Source organism: Nilaparvata lugens, chromosome 2 (assembly GCF_014356525.2).
Source record: "Nilaparvata lugens isolate BPH chromosome 2, ASM1435652v1, whole genome shotgun sequence".
NCBI lineage: Eukaryota > Metazoa > Arthropoda > Insecta > Hemiptera > Delphacidae > Nilaparvata > Nilaparvata lugens.
In genome coordinates this window covers 3149537-3169796 of record NC_052505.1, presented here as the reverse complement: position 1 = coordinate 3169796, position 20260 = coordinate 3149537, and the positions used below count along the sequence as shown (strand labels likewise).

Sequence of the window (20260 nt, the reverse complement as noted above, 5' to 3'; positions counted from 1 at the left end):
TACTATGTTCCAAATTTCGTGAAAATCGTTAGAGCTTTTTTCGAGATCCGTTGAACATAAATAATCAGATATAAAACAGATATACAGAAAGTGCTCGCTTAATGTAATAGGATAAAAAAATGTAATTATTTGTTTGAAATACTTGAATTTGATTGCAAACGTTGTGATCTATTTTTGATGTTCCTGAATCCAATTGTAGTAATAATTGATGATAAAAATAAGTTTCAAAAAAAAGAGTAACGTCTCAACCGATTAATTAATTGAACGAGCGTCAGCGAGTTCTCACTTTTGACTTACTGAAGTCGTTGTCCGTCTCTTTGTATGTTCTACAATATCTTTAGAAAGAATTGATCAACCAGCTTCAAAATTACACAAATTATAGCAGTGTTTTTACACCAATGTTTGCCACAAAGATAGGCGCGCTACTACTATTTGTTATTTTTTTATTCACCTATAAAATGTGTTCAATAATTTATGCTCACACTGAAATATTAATAATTTTTATTCACCTATGGAATGTGTTCAATAATTCATGCTCACAATGTATTATTAATAAGTTTTCCAATAAACTCCCATGATTGTGCTACATCGAAATCCAGACAAATAAATTGATAAACATAACTGATTTGGATCTGCTATGCAAAGGTGCTAGGGGCATAATTGAACGAGCGTTAGAGAGTTGTCACTTTTGACTTACTGAAGGCCAAAGTCGTTGTCCGTCTGTTTGTATGTTCTACAAGAATTGATCAATCAGCTTCAAATTTTGAACACGTTTTCTTCGAACCTTTTAACAGGTCAAGTTCGTTGGGCAACAAAATTGACTCACTCCTTCGACCTTTTTCAGGATATAAATATAGCATTGAAAGTGCATAAGAAAAACATTTTTATGATTTATCATTTTAGTCAGCTGAAGAATTCATTAGATGCAATTACAGGTCAAGTTCGTTGGGCAACAAAATTGACTCACTCCTTCGACCTTTTTCAGGATATAAATATAGCATTGAAAGTGCATAAGAAAAACATTTTTATGATTTATCATTTTAGTCAGCTGAAGAATTCATTGCATGCAATTACAGGTCAAGTTCGTTGGACAACAGAATTGACTCACTCCTTCGACCTTTTTCAGGATATAAATATAGCATTGAAAGTGCATAAGAAAAAATTGTTATGATTTATCATTTAGTCATCTGAAGAATTTATTTCATACACAAAATCATACTACAGTTCTCCATTCATTCATTCATTCATTGTTATGATTTATCATTTAGTCAGAGCTGAAGAATTCATTGTATGCAATTACTACAGTTTTTCCATTCGTTTATTCATAAAATCAGCTGAGGCTACAAAAACTGAGGCTATTTTGGAAGATGAGATTTATTGTGGAATGAAAATAATGGTTAAGCTGCGTCTACACCAATCAGATTTTAAGAAAATGTTATTAACATAGGCCGGTTACAGAGCTCGACCGACCGTCAGTGCGTACGTCAGTCGCGCTTGTCTTTTCCATAGATATTCCATGTATCCGTAAAGAGCAGGACTGACGGCACGCATGCGCACGGTCAGGACCATACATTTTACACTGCGTACGAAGATCATCGGTCGAGCTCGTACGCATCCGTTCCATCGGTCGACTGACGCGCTATTGGAACTAATAGAAGCTTTCAGAGCTGTACTGATCAGTAGCCCGATCGCAATATAACCAATGTGCTGACACCTCTGCCCTACAATCAGCTGATATTGAATTGAATAGCATAATGAACGAATTTAATTAATAGTGTCATATTTGAATTCATAGTTTATACATTTCTTCAATCATTTCTAAGTTTTTTAAGGGAAAAATCATATATTATTAATATTATCTACATTTATTTGATCCATAGCTTAAAGTGACTGCAGGTATTCCCAATGGTGATACAAGCTCGAAATAACTCTTAATAATAATAATAATATCGAGTGACCTGGCTGGCTCAGGTCTGGTGTCAGAGTTTTCAGGTCGCAACTGATCAATTTCAGGGCCTCTGACATGACCTAACGACTGCTTAAATAACTCTTCAAAATTTCTGATGGACTTTCTGAGGTAGTTGAAAAATGTATCTTCATTACCAAGCAATGATGTATATAATGGTACTAACTTCCCTTTGAAATATGCTCTTTGGGCGACCATCAAGTGAACTTGATATCAACGTCCTTTAATCTTCCGTTTACGAAGATAATAAGCTTCAATTAAACAATCTGTAAAGGCGTCCATTTTGTGAGTTAGAAAAACTGATGTATAGATGCGTATGGTTAGGATGGTGCATACGCACTGACGGTCGGTCGAGCACTGAATGTGTAAAACTGATTTATGGATGCGTATGGTCAGGATGGTACATACGCATTGAGACGGTCGGTCGATCTCTGTAACCGGCCTGAATCCTTATAGATTCTATTAGATTGAACATATCTTATCATACACATGATGAACATTATGTTTTTGTCAAGTTCCGTTCAATCTAATAGCATCTATAAGGATTAAGTTGTTAACATTTTGTTAAATGTTATAATAACTGTACATCTGATCACTGTACATTAACAAAATGTTGATAACTTTGGTGTAAATCCAGCTCAAGTTTCTGAGACCAGTTTTAATGACAATCAACATGAAATTGAAGAAACCTAGAACTTATGATAGTAAGATTTTGTTCAGTGAATTTGATGTTAAAACTATACGACAGTTATATCTTAGTTGCATAACAAATTACAGTTTCAAATACGAGCATAATTTCCCTCTAGCCGATGACATAAATTATAATCTTAGACCTAATACAATAAGAAAATATGAAATATATAACACCAACTCAGCTCTTCTTAGAAGGCAACTTTACTACATTAGCAGTAAATTCATAAATATACTAGAAAGTGAATTTCCACTTAATAATTTCCGAAATAATAAACACAGAAAAAGAGCCATAGAGGCATGGCTAAACTTGAATTATTTCCAATCGTTGACTTTTATACAATAATCAACTTCATATTATAAATTATATTTTCGAACACTTCATACGCTAGATTCAAGTTTATATATTACATCCCTGATTAAGCTGATTTACGACTCACACTGGCGCACAAGGAATCTTCATTTTGCCGGTGTTTTTGCCTCACCTACTGTACTTATGCATGTGATCATGATTGAATTTTTTAAATGAAAGTATCACCAATGATATTCTACTATACCTGTATTTCCACTAACATTGAGCACCGACAGACTATTGCTGAGTTCATTTATATTGCCTGGTATCTCTTTCAGAAGGTTGTTACTCATATCCAACATACTCAAGTTGGGGAACATTAGTCTACATTTGGCTGCATTCAACGCGTTTGATCCTAGAACTTCTTGCTGTAACAAAAATAATCCAATGTTAATTAATAGATTATTAGTTTAAACAATATTAAAGACTAGCCGTCAGGCTCGCTTCGCTCGCCATATCCGTCTAGCCAGGGGGCTCCGCCCCCTGGACCCCCGACTGGATCGTCCAAGAATGAGATCAGCAGGCTCGCTTCGCTCACCTGCATTTTTCATTTGAGCATTTTCATCATATGTTAGGACGATCCAGTCGGGGGTCCAGACTAAACGTCTGGCTAAAAGGATATGGCGAACGAAGCGAGCCTGACGGTTAGTAATATAATATTCCCAGGAATAGATCTGATTGGAGTAGCAGTGCCCAATCAATTTTTCCGCGATAAATGCATTTCAATCTTCAACTTGGTGCCAACCTAACAAAGTCAACTCAACTTAATGCCAACCTGACAAAATTTTCAATTTAGTTACCAGTTAACAACTGTTTCGAAGAGGTACTCTCTCTAGATTATAGTTCTATGTTAAACATATGGTATGGCCTTTTTTCAATTATAATTAAAGAATAAGAAGAATATACATGCTAAAAGACGAACTTTGAATCCTTCAAAACCACCCTTAGAGTTAAAATATTGCCAAAAGATTTCTTAGTGCGCCTCTAAAGGGCCAACTGAACATACCTACCAAATTTGAACGTTTTTGGTTTGGTAGATTTTTAGTTCTGCGAGCGAGTGAGTGAGTGAGTGAGTCAGTCAGTCAGTCAGTGAGTGAGTGAGTGCCATTTCGCTTTTATATATATATATATATATATATATATATATATATATATATATATATATATATATAGATATGATAAAATATTTTTTCAACTGGGAAATTCAAAAATATAAACGTGATCAATATTGCAATATTGGAGTAAATCTAAATGGATAATTTCAAATAAATTATCCTTCCAATGTCACTTATATTAAATTGTTTGCATGGCTCTATTTTAAAATGAAATAAATAAATGAATGAAGAAATAAAACTATTATGTACGTCGTATGAAAACTTCTGAGATCTCTCTAGAATATTGTCCTGAATCTGATTTAAAATGTCTAGGATACGTGGTTGTTTCTACAAAACAATTATTTTTTGCTGAGAATCAGCGCGACCACTACACCAATCGTTTCCCTAAAATTCTAGAAGGATAAAAAAGGAATTTAACAATTGAACTCGAAAATAGTATTAATAATAATAATAATAAATCTCTCTGATTCTCTCTCTTGATTCTCTGGCATCAAGAGAAAGTGGAAATCGTTCCAGTCATAATATCTGCAGATTGATGGGGAAAAAAGTGACTGCAAATCTAAGTCATCTGAGTGCCCCGAGGAACAAGATCTACTTGATGCAGAAGGCAGTGATGCTCAAAACTGTATCAATGGTTAGGGCATTCTTAAACCTAGCAGCAGAATAATTCATCAAAGTCTTGTTATAGACCGATTTTGATGAAAAACTCACATAGTAATGTGATGAAAAATGAAAATAATAATAATAATAATACTGAGGGTGATGCCCACATAAGCTCAGAGGCTTGTGCGTGGGTAATGAGTGAGAGGGATGATGATAAGAAATGACAACTACTTTTTAGGTAGTTGGGACCAACGGCTTTTTGTCTCCTCCGAAAGACCGGGTGGCTATATCTATGTGATTGTGCTGTGGTCAAAAACTTTTGGCCCCGGTCGAGATTCGAACTCCGGTTCTCTTGATAATTAGACCGGCGTGTAATCGCTTAATCCAACAAGCCACCCTCTTATTAAGTAAGTTAAAAACAGCTGTAGTTTTCTGTAAAGTGTGTAGTTGTTAGCTCAAAAATTTCTAGTTTTATTCAAAATTTAGACTTTTTGAATAATTATTAAGTTACTGTTCTGGATTTTTGATTTTAGACTTTAATTTATAGTATCTATAATTCAAAATTTGCTAGTTTATCTGAGTATTGAAGAGCGTAAATTGTATTTTAAAAAGTGACATAACCAACATTTTGATTTGGACAGTATAGTATAAATTGGAAATGGGACAGTTTTGGGCATGAGCCTGTTGTACCTTTCCTCATGTTAAGTATTTGTACACAATATGATAAATAAATAATGGGCCGAAATGAATATGAAGGAAAAGCTTTCCTATAATATGATCTGTGACTGTATTATTACAAATCGTCTACTATAAACTGGCGTCAAGGCATCTAACTGTCTGAAGTTCTAAAACCTCTTCACTTTAGAACCATCTTATTTAGGTAATCACTCTGAAATTTTCTTACTGTGGAATTTAATGTGGGTTCCATGATCATCGGCAGTTACATCTTTCGTGGGACACTCTGTATATAATATTGCTAGTCCCCTTTTCAATTTCCTCCTCAATATAAATTTGTAGATGGAAATAAATTTAAAGAGAACCAGTTTAGAAACAATATATTTGAATGTCCTTACTCCAATAGCTACTTACAGAGAACGTCAATATATGTATGAACAATTTATAATGAATGAATGAAAGTTATTATACAGCGAATTATTAATTATGTCAACACTCCTCATAATATTATTGTTGATCCAGCATAACTGTAATGGAATGTAACTCTGTATTATTGCACTCAATACAACTGGTAAATCCGACGAAAATATGAATCTGAGACTACATTCAAACTGCAACATGAACTTCAATAACTGCACTTGTCCCATAATAAAAAGAGTAACAAGCACAAAATATCTAGGCGTCATAATAGATGAATATTTGAAGTGGGACATCCATATCAAATTTTTATGCAAAAGAATCAGATATCTTTCTTATAAATTCTACGAAGCAAAAAAAATTCTAAACTCAAGTCATCTTAAAATGGTATACTTTGCACTGGTACAGTCCATAATCAGTATGTATTCAGTATGGGGGACTGTTATAATTTCCACTTGGAAGAGCTTTCCATAATTCAAAAATCAATCATTAAAACAATCTTAAATAAGCCTAGACTTTTCCCAACCAACCTGACTTTTGAAGAGTTTAACGTGTTGACAGTTAGACAGTTGTATGTAATGAATGTAGTGAAGTATATATTTAAATATAAAAATAATTTCATTTGCACTAATAATACTATCAATAATCAATACAATTTAAGACCCACCTCAAATAAGTACCTAATCTATCATACTAACATTGAAAATATTAGAAGACAACTCATATATTTAAGCACTAAAATTATAAATAAAATTCCTGAACAAATTATTAGCTGTGCCAAGATAACAAAAAAAAGTAAAAACAGATATCAATGCTTGGATCAAAATTAACTACTTCTTCTACCTTTGAGAACTATAATAAGTTAACAGAGAACTTTTTTGATTAGTGCGCTCACTTCCCCTACTTGTGCTCTATCACATCCCTTTCCCAATCCTTTCCAAAAATTCCAAGGATCAAAAGCCTTCCTATGACATGGATAGCCATAGTTGGAAGAACTTTTGATCCTCTACCCTTCTTCACCACATAACATGTATAATTTGCCTTCTAATATTGTAATGTGTTCTCATATTTATGTTATTTATTTTATACTGTGATGTTTTTTTATTGATGTAATTAATTTTTATTTCATATTGATTTATCTTATGTGTGTGTGTGTGTGTGTGTGTGTGTGTGAATAAATAAATTGAATTGAATTATTAGTAGTCAGTTCCTAGCTAGCGCACATAGCGAAGGGTACTCTACAAGGTCTAAAAATCAGGTCATGACACTTATGTTCCTTATGGAGCGGCCATTTTATGGGGTCTTCATGGCGGTACATTTGAAAATCCAATCCAATTCAATTTGCTTGTAACAAAATTATGCATTTAAAAAGCAATATTCTAGTTCAGATAATATGTGAATTCGGGTTTTCAAATTTTTAATAATGAAATTTCAATAATAAATGCTTCAATCATTCATTTATGATTCAATATCGGGGCACCGAGCTTCGCTCGTTATTTTTATTTATTGTTAGACAGAACACAACTCTCTAAAATGATCGTGTTTATATTTCACAGCTGGCTATAGCATAGCCACCTTCAATACAAGGCCGCGGCCTACAATATTGCAACGTCGCAGTGTAGGCCTAGAATCTAATACATGATTGGTGAAGAAGATTTTTAGAAATACCAGCTGATCTTTTCCACCAATCATGTATTAGAATGTAGGCCTACGCTGCGACGTTGCAATATCGTAGGCCGCGGCCTTGTATTAGAGGTGGCTATGGCTATAGTCATCTTATGAATTTCGGGGATGCGATATTTTGATTTTTCACATACTCACTCGCTCACTCACTTTTTTACTACCCACAGCTGTTTCAGCCAAGGATAAATTATGCTTTTACTGTCGTTCAGCGAGTTTTTCCAAGGATGAGACCTAGTGCAATCGAATCTTTATATCATAAACCTACTATGTTCCAAATTTCGTGAAAACCGTTAGAGCCGTTTCGAGATCCGTTAAACATAAATAACCAGATATAAAAATAGCCAGATATAGAAATAACCAGATATATAAATACAGAAATCGCTCGCTTAATATAATAGGCAGAGACATTGGGACAAGACAGAAACATTCGAGGCCAACTTCAAAAAGAGTTTCAAGTTTCCGATCAATTAAATCTAAAAATCAACAATTCAGTTCCTAGTTGGAATCTAAATATTATTATTCTGTTGGAACAATTTATTTTACAATTCAAAGCCGCCAAGCAATATCCCTTGAACAATATAACAAAATAACAGATCATGTTATTCTATCTATAATGATAACATTTATTTAGCCATTTATTTATTTATCACATTGTGTGAAAATACTTAACATGAGGAAAGGCACAACAGGCTCATGCCCAAAACTGTCCCATTTCCAATTTATACTATAATGTCCAAATCAAAATGTTGGTTATGTCACTTTCACTTTTCAAAATACAATTTACGCTCTTCAATACTCAGATAAACGAGCAAATTTTGAATCAAATAGATACTATTAGAGTCTAGAATCAATAAATCTAGAACAGTAACTTAATAGTTATTTAAAAAGTCTAAATTTTGAATGAAACTGGAAGTTTTTGAGCTAAAAACTTCACACTTTGCAAAAAACCACAGCTGTTTTGATAAACATCTGATAAATTTGAAAATTGGTGAACTAGAACCCCATAAAATGGCGATTTTGCAATGCATCACGGGATTGTGTCGTGACCTGTATTTATAGAACCTTGGTACTGTATCGCACGAGCTATAAAATTATAACATGTGGTTTCTCAAATAGCCATTTAGAAAAACTATTCGTGTTATCACAATCTCAACTTGAATAAATGAATGAAATTTACAAACCCATTCATTGTCGGTGTCTTCACTCTCCTGTGATGAATATCCGTCATCATCAGTGCTGAGTTGTATCCTGGTAATCTTATTGTCAGCTAAAACGAGGGTCCGCAGATTCTCCAGGCGAAAGTGCCTTCGATGAACGCATAAACTATTCAGTATCGTTGTCCTTAATGATCGTCCTGGTCTTCTAGCTGATGCTGTGAAAAATTAACAGAGTGATTTAAAATGAATATTGCTATTTCAAACTTTAAAAAAATATTTAAAAAACTATGCACACAAACCAATTTCACATCCATAATGTACCATGGGTAACACCGACAACTTGTCCCCACGTCAGGATATCACCTCTGTAACCGGTTGTTGGAGGTCACCGGTTGACGCCGACAACTTGTCTCCTCTCTAAGGAGGTGACTTGCTGACGGGTGGGCTAGTTGACGCGAGCGAGCAGGTGACACTGTGTCGTGCACGGTAACGACAGGATATCCCCTAAGATTCCAGTGGGAGCCAAGCAAAAGAGTTGCCAAGACTAATGTCTACAAGTAGAAGGGATGACACCCTGTCGCGTACCCTGTACCATCAATCCATCATACCATATGTGCCATCAGGGAGCTATCAAATCTCTTGATATTCATTGTATAATGTACAGAACGGTATACAATAGTTTGTTGAGCTCCATTGTCAAATATGATCATCAGACTTTTCTCAAGAAATTGGATATTTGGCTGAGTGGAACCTCTTTCTATCAGATTGAGGAATTCTTTGAGAATCCAGACATGATTATTTAGTATTTATAAAGCCTGGTTTTCACTAGTAGAGTTAGTGGTCGAGTAACTGGCATACTAAGGTTCAACTCACACTTACGCGACTCAGGTCGAGAAAGAGACTCGACTCTAGTCGAGAGCATGGGTATTCAAATGGTGACAGTCGCGGAGACTAGAATCGACTGGTCTGAGTGTCACCATTTGAAAAACACATGCTTACTCTACTTACTGGGCTTACTCTGCTTACTCACATGCTTACTTGAGCATTACTCTACTGAGCTAACTCTACTTACTTGGTCGAGTAACTGTTTTCACAACAATTGAGAATAGTAGGTAAAGTGTGTTGTCTAGTGAACAGAACTAACCTAAAAATGTCAATACTTTTCAATAAAGTAACACTTAAACACTTATAAAAACTTTAATAAATTATAAAATTTTAATAAATAACAATACTTCTTAAACTTGAAAGCCTACAGCAAGACTCTACTCTACTAGCTCGAGACTGTTTTCATTAGCATTGTTGCGGCAGAGTAGAGTGAGAAGGGGTAGTGGGGGAAGGTAAGTGGTAGAGTACTATCCCACGGTGCTATCCCACTCTACTCTACTAAAAACTAGTACTCTACCATGAACGTTATCATTGGGAGAGTTCACAAGATAGTTAGTACTTTCCCAGGGAACTCTACCACTTACTCTACTAATGAAAACCAGGCTTTAGTGCTGATCTGTTATATTATATTATTATTCAATTCAATTCAATTTATTACTTGTCATGGCTAAACAATGGTAAGCATAGACAATAGTCACGTACATTAAAATTTTAATATTCATTTACAAAATAAGACTAGATAATTTTTTTTAAATTGTGAGAATATAATATTTGAAAAATTATAAATAATAATGTCAGTTAAAACTCATACCTATATAGAAACAATAAAATCTGGAAACATGAACATTGTACTCGATAGTAACACGATAGATTCTTAATACATTTTTCCTACAGTTACGTTGAAAAGTGGCCATTGCTGCACTGATTACAGAACGCAAAGAATCACTTTTCCGCTCTAGTGCGGGAAAAATTTTTCTGCACTCCAGATTTGCAACAAGTCATGGCAACGCAAAATACTTAGTAGGTTATATGGAGCAACAGTGCAGCAAAATCAAAATGAAGTTGGTAACAGTGACTGCTGTGGCTGCTATAGTGAGCAGAGGTGCAACCAAGCACAACGCGCTAATTATTATTCATTATAATATATTATAACCAAGGACAACGAGGACTTTAGGATTTTAGGATTAAGGTTTTTATCAATAATAAAATTACACAGAAAAACATTTGATGCATTTCAGGCAATTTTACCCATAATTACCCACTTTTAATATTCAATGGTAGCTGTAGGAAAAACTTAATGTGAAATACGTGCGCAAAGTTCCTCTGCTGCACTCAAGAAACCATTCCGTTTCTTTAACGTTTCTTTCGGTGCAGCAAACTGTCACTTTGCGCACTAGTTGCACAAATAACTATTTTCAGTCATATTTTGTTTTTCTCTAATCAGTTTAGAGAGGAGTATTTCATTCAATATGTTGTTCAATTCTAAATTTGATTGTTGTTGATCTTTGTTGTTGTTCAACTCAGTAATCGTTGCTTTAGACTGAGGGCTATGTTCCAAAAGTTGACTAACCTGACAGTTTGATTGGTTTGGCGTTGAGTTCGGGAGCATAGCAGGTAACAGCAGCTTGCTCCATCGAGTCAGTGGTTTCAATTTGCGGTAAGCTCGGCCAACAGCACACCTGGTTATGACTTAGATCTAATTGCTTCAAGGAACTCGGGTATGATGTGATGTGACTCATCGAACGTAAACTGAAAAAAAACAACATGAAAGATTGATTACTCAGAGTTTAGAACCAGCATACAACATGCTATAATATTAAATTGTTCAACCAGACTGAAAAAAATATAAAACAATAATAAATTAAATTGATAATATCAAATTGATCAACCCAACTGAAAACCAGCATAATATAAAGCTATATAGATACTTTAATTCGTGCAAACCTTAGTTTGAAACATGGGGCTTTATTGCCCACTAGCAGGTAACCCGTGCTTCGCAAGGGTCCTTCTTAAAACTTGATGTAATGAAATCTAGAAGAATTCAAAACAGGCCTATGTACAGTGAGTCAGTCATTCTATCAGGGCTCGAATAATTTTGAAATTTTAATTAAATAAAAATGGAAGAATATAATTTCTTTATGTAAACAACACCTTCATTGAAAGACATATTAACTGCATGCGTTTTCATATTGCCGATACAGCATTGGTGAAACTGTAGTCGTTTATTTAGCATTTGTCTCAAAAATTGTTCTAGCTGAAAAATTAATAATTCATGCCACGTGTAGGCCTAAACATTGCATCAGGAAAACGAAGTTTCAAAACTATGTTTTTCAGGTAGAAAGCAATATAGAAACAGATGTTCCTTTTTAATTTCGACCATATGATTTGGTGATTTTTTAATGTAATCGAATGTACTATTAATGAAATTTAAACATTAATTCTGAAAAATCTAGAAGGAAAATTGAAATTTGGGCTTCCAGGTGCACGAGATTGATATTTTTAGAATCTATGTGCAAAATTTGGAGGTCTAAATCATTCCCGTTTTTCCGGTATGCAATCCACAAGTTGACATGTTTTGATGCGAACAAACGAACAAACACAACCCTACTCTCTCTTATTATATAGATGATATTTCTTATCATAATTCCTCTAATTTCTATTGATTTGGCAATAAAACTTTATTCAATCGTTATGAGAAGGATTTGATTTGATTAGGGAGTACACTGCTGCCATATTTCTGTCGATTCTATCAAAATAGTACTACTGTAGTACTTTATATACTTTAATTACTTTTTTTCTTATACTGTACTGCTTATAAATTTGCTTATACATTTTGTAAGCTGGATACGCCCACAACAGTGAGAGTGAACAGTGAAAAATTATCTAGGTAAAACCATCGATAAGTGAAAAACATCGAACAGTAGACATTGATTGTTTTTAAACATCGATGTATCGATACCCATCCCTAGTGAATATATAATTCCCATGAGTTGTAGTTAAAGTTTTTCTACTCAGTCCTGCCAACTGAGTATGAATAATACCATTATTGACCGAGCGAAGTAAGGTCTAAGATTCAAGTCGACGGTTTGGCATTCCTCTTAATGTTTAAATGATTGAATGTTTAAATGTTTAAATGTCGCGCATTTACGGCGAAACGCGGTAATAGATTTTCATGAAATTTGACATATGTTCCTTTTTTAATTGCGCGTTGACGTATATACAAAGTTTTTGGTAATTTTGCATTTAAAGGATAATATAAAAGGAAAAAGGAGCCTCCTCCATACGCCAATATTAGAGTAAAAATCAGACTATAGAATTATTCATCATAAATCAGCTGACAAGTGATTACACAGATGTGTGGAGAAGCCAGTCTATTGCTGTATTTCCATAAGGTCTATAGTTTCAATCAGGTACTTGTGGATGAGAATAGGTCTACTGTTCACAGAACTACTAGTTATTATATTTTCACAGTTCACTCTCACTGTTGAGTGCGAATACAGATTTAAGGCGGGGTTTTGTTTAAGTGCGTAAATACTGTCCTTGACTACATCAGAAAAAGATCTTAGATCAGCTGGATTTCAAATTGTCGGAATAACCTAGAAGGTTCTGTTCAATTATATTTTAAACCGACCGAGACAGAGAGTGGTTTGTTATTTTAAAAGCAGCTTCTCTTTGTCTCAGATACAGAGTAACGGCCAGCAACGGTCACAGTTATCACATACTTATTCAAAAGTATTCTTTGAGTATCTATTATCAGCTGATTGCGTGCTGACAAGATTCAACTTGCACATCATAAAATGGATATGTTTAGTTCTAGAGAATGAACCACATGTTTATGTTTTGTTCTGAAGATGACAAATAAATCTAAAGTATTAAATGTGAAAGGGTGAGGGGTTTAGTTTTATCTATATATATAAAAGCGAAATGGCACTCACTCACTGACTGACTGACTGACTGACTCACTCACTCGCAGAACTAAAAATCTACCGGACCAAAAACGTTCAAATTTGGTAGGTATGTTCAGTTGGCCCTTTAGAGGCGCACTAAGAAATATTTTGGCAATATTTTAACTCTAAGGGTGGTTTTTAAGGGTTTAAAGTTCGTCTTTTAGCATGTATATTCTTCTTATTCTCTTAATTATATAATTGAAAAAAGGCCATAGCATATGTTAATAAAGAACTATAATTTAGAGAGAATACCTCTTCGAAACAGTTGTTGACTAAATTAATAATTTTGTCAGGTTGGCATTAAGTTGAGTTGACTTTTTTAGGTTGGCACCAAGTTGAAGATTGAAATGCATTTATCGCGGAAAAATTGATTGGGCACAGCTACTTCAATAGGAGCTATTCCTGAGAATATTATATAACTAGCCGTCAGGCTCGCTTCGCTCGCCATATCTGTTTAGTCTGGACCCCCGACTGGATCGTCCTAACATATGATGAAAATGTTCAAATGAAAAATGCAGGCGAGCGAAGCGAGCCTACTTATCTCACTCTCGGACGATCCAGTCGGGGGTCCAGGGGGCGGAGCCCCCTGGCTAGACAGATATGGCGAGCGAAGCGAGCCTGACGGCTAGTTTAGGTTATATTTAATAATGTTTCATAAGGATAGGTTAGGTTTTTGCTTTGAAATTGCAATATGCTAGACGGGGCTAGGGTCCAGGAAGAGTTATATTTTTGATGTTTCAGAGATTAAAGGATAGTTTAGGGGTTTAGGATTTTGCTTTGAAATCTAAAATATTAAATGTGAAAGGGTTAGGGGTTAGGTTTTTTTAGGTTATATTTAATAACGTTTCATAAGGGTAGGTTTGGTTTTCGCTTAGAAATTGCAATATGCTAGAAAGGGCTACGGTCCAGGTAGAATTATGCTTTTTCATATTTCAAAGGTGAAAAGATAGGTTAGGGGGTTAGGATTTTGCTTTGAAATTGCAATATGCTGGTAGAGATTAGAGGTTTTTACCAAGAGTTATGTTCTAAATGTAAAAGGGGACGTTAGGGGGTTAGTATTTTGCTTTGAGATGACAATATGCTGACTTATTTATAGTGTTTTTTAACATCAGTGACATAACAACCTTTATATTTTATTATTCAAAAGTACTCTTTCTTTTATTGAATAAAATAATAATATATTGATTATTATATTGAGTTTAATGATAAATCATCATTGGATAATAATATCATCATCAAAATACAATGAAGATTGGCTCCAGTTACAGTGCTCGGTAACCATCATCACAAAGAACGTTACATTTAAAGAACTGGCTGAATGGAACAGGAAAAAACCGTTACTAACGCATGCGCGATATGGTGCTGAGTGAGACCGAGAGTGGTTTGTATTTTAAAGGGGGAGGTTGGGGTTTTACTTTTAGATGGCAATATGTTGATATTATTTGATATGTTTTGGTAATAATTATCACATCAAAAGTTTTTCGATCAGATATTTTTGCAAGTTTGAAATTTGGACAGTATGGATATTACCAGGACCTCCTAAGTACCGGATCTGAGCATACAAACAAAATGGCCGCCAAAGTTGGTGAACTAACTTACTGCCATCAGCTAGGTTCCAGCTCCCTCTAATAACTTATTACCAAATACCTTAAAGAGATATAGACCCACAATGCCTATGCCTTCCCAATGATAGCTCTTACTTGAAATTGAAGGCCGCCATTGGGGTATTTTAGCACGATATATTATATATTATTTATTTGTAATACTATAGATAACAAAGGCATTGGTGGCATTGGTAAGTAATAATCTTATGGGTTGCCCCCTCAATGGCGGATTTCAATTCCAAGTACGACACTAGCGCTGCATGTTAGTCTATGCATCTTTAAGGTCTTTGCTTATTACTGTTCAAAATAATTTTCAAGTATTTAAATATGGTTTAGTTTGAATGATTTAAGGTTTATTAAAGAAGTAATTATTTGATAGGGTAACTGGATTTTATTTATTCTCATGCACATAGCATTCAAGTGCAATTCACATGCACATAGCTTATAATTATCGTTATTTTATTCTAGCCTAAGAATTCAATGTTCCCAATTTTTGCAACTTTGTTTGCTTGGGCAACTGATTATTATTCTTCATGTTGCAGTTATTGTTTAGAAATATTCTGCCCAATACCTTTACACACGATTTAATTGTGTTGTAAGAAGGTTGGTTTGGAAAAATTGTAGGGGAGGCACCATCACATAGTTTTACTTTTTTTCTTGGAACAGTTACATAAGAACCATCTTCACACAAAAACTTGTCTTCTGTAATAATGTCTGATGCTCTGAAATAATTGATACACACAGCCGAATTGTTGGTGACTTAAAATCTTTCTACACCTTTTCCATTTTTTCCTCAGCTCTTTATCTTTGGGAAAAGTATATATTGTTTTCTATGATATAGTTCGATTTACACCCAGGGACACAACAATTTCTAGGCATGTTTAATTAAAACTGTTCATACTCATTGTAGCATGTTGTTATAAAGCTAAATGTTGAGTTACGGATGATAAACAAAAATTAATCTAGGGTTGAATATAATAAAATTATTGTTGATTGAAACACTTTGAACACTGAATACACTTCTAACACTCAACACTCACTATACATTTTAAATTTTTAAAACTTTACTATTCACAATTTGAATTCATTAAACACTTTGAATACTAAAAAAATCTAATTTGAATGTCTATTGCATATTAGATAATCAATTATAGAATAATAATTGATCAATTATAAAACTCGTAAATATTACAAAGCCTGTGACATTTGTAAACAAACTTCACTTAACTACAACTAAATACTAAAAACTGATGACAACAAATCAGTGTCAGCTGAGTTGAGACCCCACCAACTATCGGCGCCATTTTACCTAGATTTTCACACAAGCGCAGGTCCGGTATTTAGGAGGTCCTGATATCACCCGTACGTATAAGTCTGTCGTGGTCGACGTCGGCAGTTTATGTACAAACCAAAACCCACCTTTGGTCTGTACGAGCCTTGATATCAATTGATTCTCATATATATATATATATATATATATATATATATATATATATATATATATCTTGTGCAACTGACCTGTTGTAAGAAAGATTGAGCCTGGTTAGGTTGACAGCCAGACAGGACAGTACAACCGGAACGGATGTGAACTGGTTGTGAGCCAAGTTGAGGGAGGACAACTGTGAACAGTCCTCGCTGGCGTCGTGCTCAGGGTGAAGGATCTGCTCTGTCACCTCCACGCTTCTACTCCACACGTTGTGGTGAGACAGTAACCTGTTTCAACAAGAAAAAACTTCCTAGTGAGGTCCACGTTATAATGGCAGTGGAGAAAGATAGGTGAACAACGTTGCCGATCCTCTGTCTTGTCAATGGCTTCTATAGATGGTAGCTGATACAGGTTTATTGATGTAAAATAAACTGTTCATTTCTCCTTCAAAATAATTAATCATTTATTTATTTATTTTTTTTTTTTTTTTTTAGATTACGTCCTAAAGACTCCAGTCATGGAGTATAAGACAAGTCATGTTATTACATAATAATTCTAACACTAAGTAGTTCAACCTAGTTTAGGTTTGAAAGGAATTCTTGTACACTATAAAAAGCTTTATCAACTAAATATTTTTTCATTTGTTTTTTGAAAATCTTCAAATCATCATTACTTTTCAAGATTTGAGGTAGCTTGTTATAAAATTTCCTACCAATATAATCTGGTTTTTGTTCAAATAACCCTACTATTGTGACCCATTATATGATAATCTGCTCTGTTTCGCGTATTATACTCATGAACATCTGAATTCTGGATCACACCACTCTTTTTCACATGGATTTTTTTCTCTTTTTTTCTCTTTTTATGCATTTACAAGGTGAGGCATAATAACAAGCGATTTTAAAAATACTGTTAAATAAAAACCCTTTGTTAAAAAATTATTTTTATTCCACAATATTAACAAGCGATTTTAAAAATACTGTTAAATAAAAACCCTTTGTTAAAAAATTATTTTTATTCCACAATATTAACAAGCGATTTTAAAAATACTGTTAAATAAAACCCCTTTGTTAAAAAATTATTTTTATTCCACAATATTAAAAAACATGAAAAAGCATTTTCTGCAACAGTAAAATGTCAGTTATGTCTTGAAAATAACTCCAGTAAGATTGCGTCCGTTTAAACGTACACATTCCTCCAGCCGGACCTTGAAGTGACTCATCACATTTCGTAGCATTGCCAGTGGGATTTGACCAACTTCCTGCCGGATCCGCTCTTTCAGGGCTTCAATTGTTCTAGGAGGATTACCTTGGTAAACCTTACTTTTCAGATAACCCCACAAGAAAAAATCACATGCTGTGAGGTCAGGTGAACGAGAGGGCCATGCAATATCTCCATTTCGGGAGATCACACGATTTGGAAACAACTGATTGACAATATGCATGCTCACTCGAGCAGTGTGGGATGTTGCTCCGTTTTGCTGGAAAAACATTTCATCGTTCACTTCGTACTGTCCAAGTTGTGGAGTAAAAAAGTTGTCCAACATCTCTGCGTATCTCTGCGAAGTCACTGTCACCGCATTGCCTTGGCCATCTTCAAAGAAGAATGGCCCTATGATCCCTAATGAAGACATGGCGCACCACACAGTTACTTTTTTTGAATGCAATGGCTGCTGATGCAGTTCTCTAGGGTTAACATCACTCCAAAATCGAAAGTTTTGCTTGTTAACATAACCTGAGAGATGGAAGTGCGCTTCATCACTCATCCACAAACGGTTTACAATGTCCTCGTCTTCATTAATCAAATCCAAAAATTCTAAGCTGAACCGGCTTCTGCTTACAAAATCCGTTTCCTTTAGGGCCTGAACCATTTGGATTTTGTACGGGTGGAAGTGCAAATCTTGGTGTAAAATTCGTCTTACCGTTCGGTTTGAAATGCCAAGTGTAACGCTGTGTCGGCGAGCTGAGCGACGAGGGCTTCTGTCAATGGCGACTCTTACACGTTCAACGTTTTCAGGTGTGCGCACAGTTTTCGGTCTTCCTGTTTTCTTCCTTGTCGTTGACGCAGTCTCTTCAAAGTTCTTAACCCAATCTTTAATCGCACAGGCAGATGGCACCGGCTGATTCCGATTAATGTTGAAATGGTTGCGGAATGCACGACGTGCTAACTGGTATGAACTACCGTTTTGATGCAAGGCTTTGACAGCGTACGCACGATGCTGTGGGGTCCAGCGCACCATTGTAACTAAATGCTATTTCGCGCCAAACGTAACTGATGCTATCCCCTCCACCTCCCTCCAACGCAGCTTGGTTCGCGCGCTTTTTAAAGTCGCTAATTATTATGCCTCACCTTGTATTTTGAGTCCAAAAAATGTATGTACTACAATTAAGTTTGTAGCGTGAATGTTGCGTTGATGTTGTGGAACTTTTCCATAATTGAATAGACTTGAAACGTTGTCAAAAATCCACTTTAATTAAATAAAAATTAATATTTCACAGGAGCATGCTTTGGTGTGTGCTCACACATCATCAGCTGTAAGTTACAGTACAGTAATGGGAAGTAGAACGATTGTCAATCTTTCCAAGGCATGCTCCTGTGAAATATTAATTTTTATTTAATTAAAGTGGATTTTTGACAACGTTTCAAGTCTATTCAAGTATGTACTACAATAATTTTGAATTCATCAGATTGCTTATATTCTATTAAGCAAGAAATAATATTCTTCAATAATTTCATAATGAATTTTCATAATTGAGAGATGAAATATTTTGTTAATTAATTATTGATTCTACATTGATGAAAGACGATCTGGCAACAGAGCAAAGCGAGAAAGAGATAGACAAGCTTGTATGATAGACAAGGATAGCAATACCATTTGGACTGCTGCCTTAACCTGTGATCTGAAAGAGGAATGGTTTGTATTGGTGTGGGTACAGTTCAAATGTGGTCAGCGCTCAATGTTCAAGGTGTTACCATTACTATAGTTGACCAAGCGAAAATGGGTCTCTAAAGGCCACTGCAATGTTGCCACTGGCGGCCACCCCTCACTCGACCAGTCTATATACATTGACTATATTTCTACACCCTGAACATCACTCTTTCCTTCTCATACCATCCCTCTTCCTCTTTTCCGACACTACCTGTCACAAATTCTTTTGAGCACGTCAGGTTCAAAAGTTCTATTGTGTCATTCTTTGAAGTTAGAACAATAACATCCCCCGTTACCTCCTCCCATCATCCGCTATATTCTTCAACATCATGAAATGAAGGAAAGAATATTGTTATGTATAATGTAAAACTCTTTCTTGAGTCATGACATCAAGAAATCCAATTTTATAATGATGATTGAATTTTTCTTTTTAAATGCAACTATTTATAAACTGAGCTATTACTTCATAAAGGTTACTTGAAGACTTATAATAATCAATTGGAAGTGGAGTGATGTAATTTTATTTATTTTAGTCAATATTCTTGTAATGCCCACTTCACTCTTCATTTTTCAATTCGCATGAATTCTCATTTGATTCCCATCACACTTCATCCAGGCTTTGGACAGAGAAGACAAACAATACTCCCCACAATAACAATACTTTACTATCACACCCTCTCTCACACACACATTCACTTTCTCTCTTACTAGCCACTCTTAGTACAAAGTGGCAACAGTGTTGGTAGAGACGGGTGGTGGTGTCAAGAGCAAGCTTTGACCTTGAGGGACCCATTTTCGTTTGGCCAACTAT

General features: G+C 34.9%; 1 protein-coding gene across 1 annotated transcript in view; it reads right to left on the bottom strand.

Moving 5' to 3' along the window:
• The window catches only part of LOC111056054 (leucine-rich repeat serine/threonine-protein kinase 1), a 236411-nt gene that overhangs the window by 109050 nt on the left and 107101 nt on the right, over positions 1–20260 (bottom strand). Inside the window, 4 exon segments of the mRNA XM_039420334.1 lie at positions 3214–3376; positions 8683–8873; positions 11114–11292; positions 16613–16807. Of these exon segments, the coding sequence (XP_039276268.1) occupies positions 3214–3376; positions 8683–8873; positions 11114–11292; positions 16613–16807 (728 nt within the window).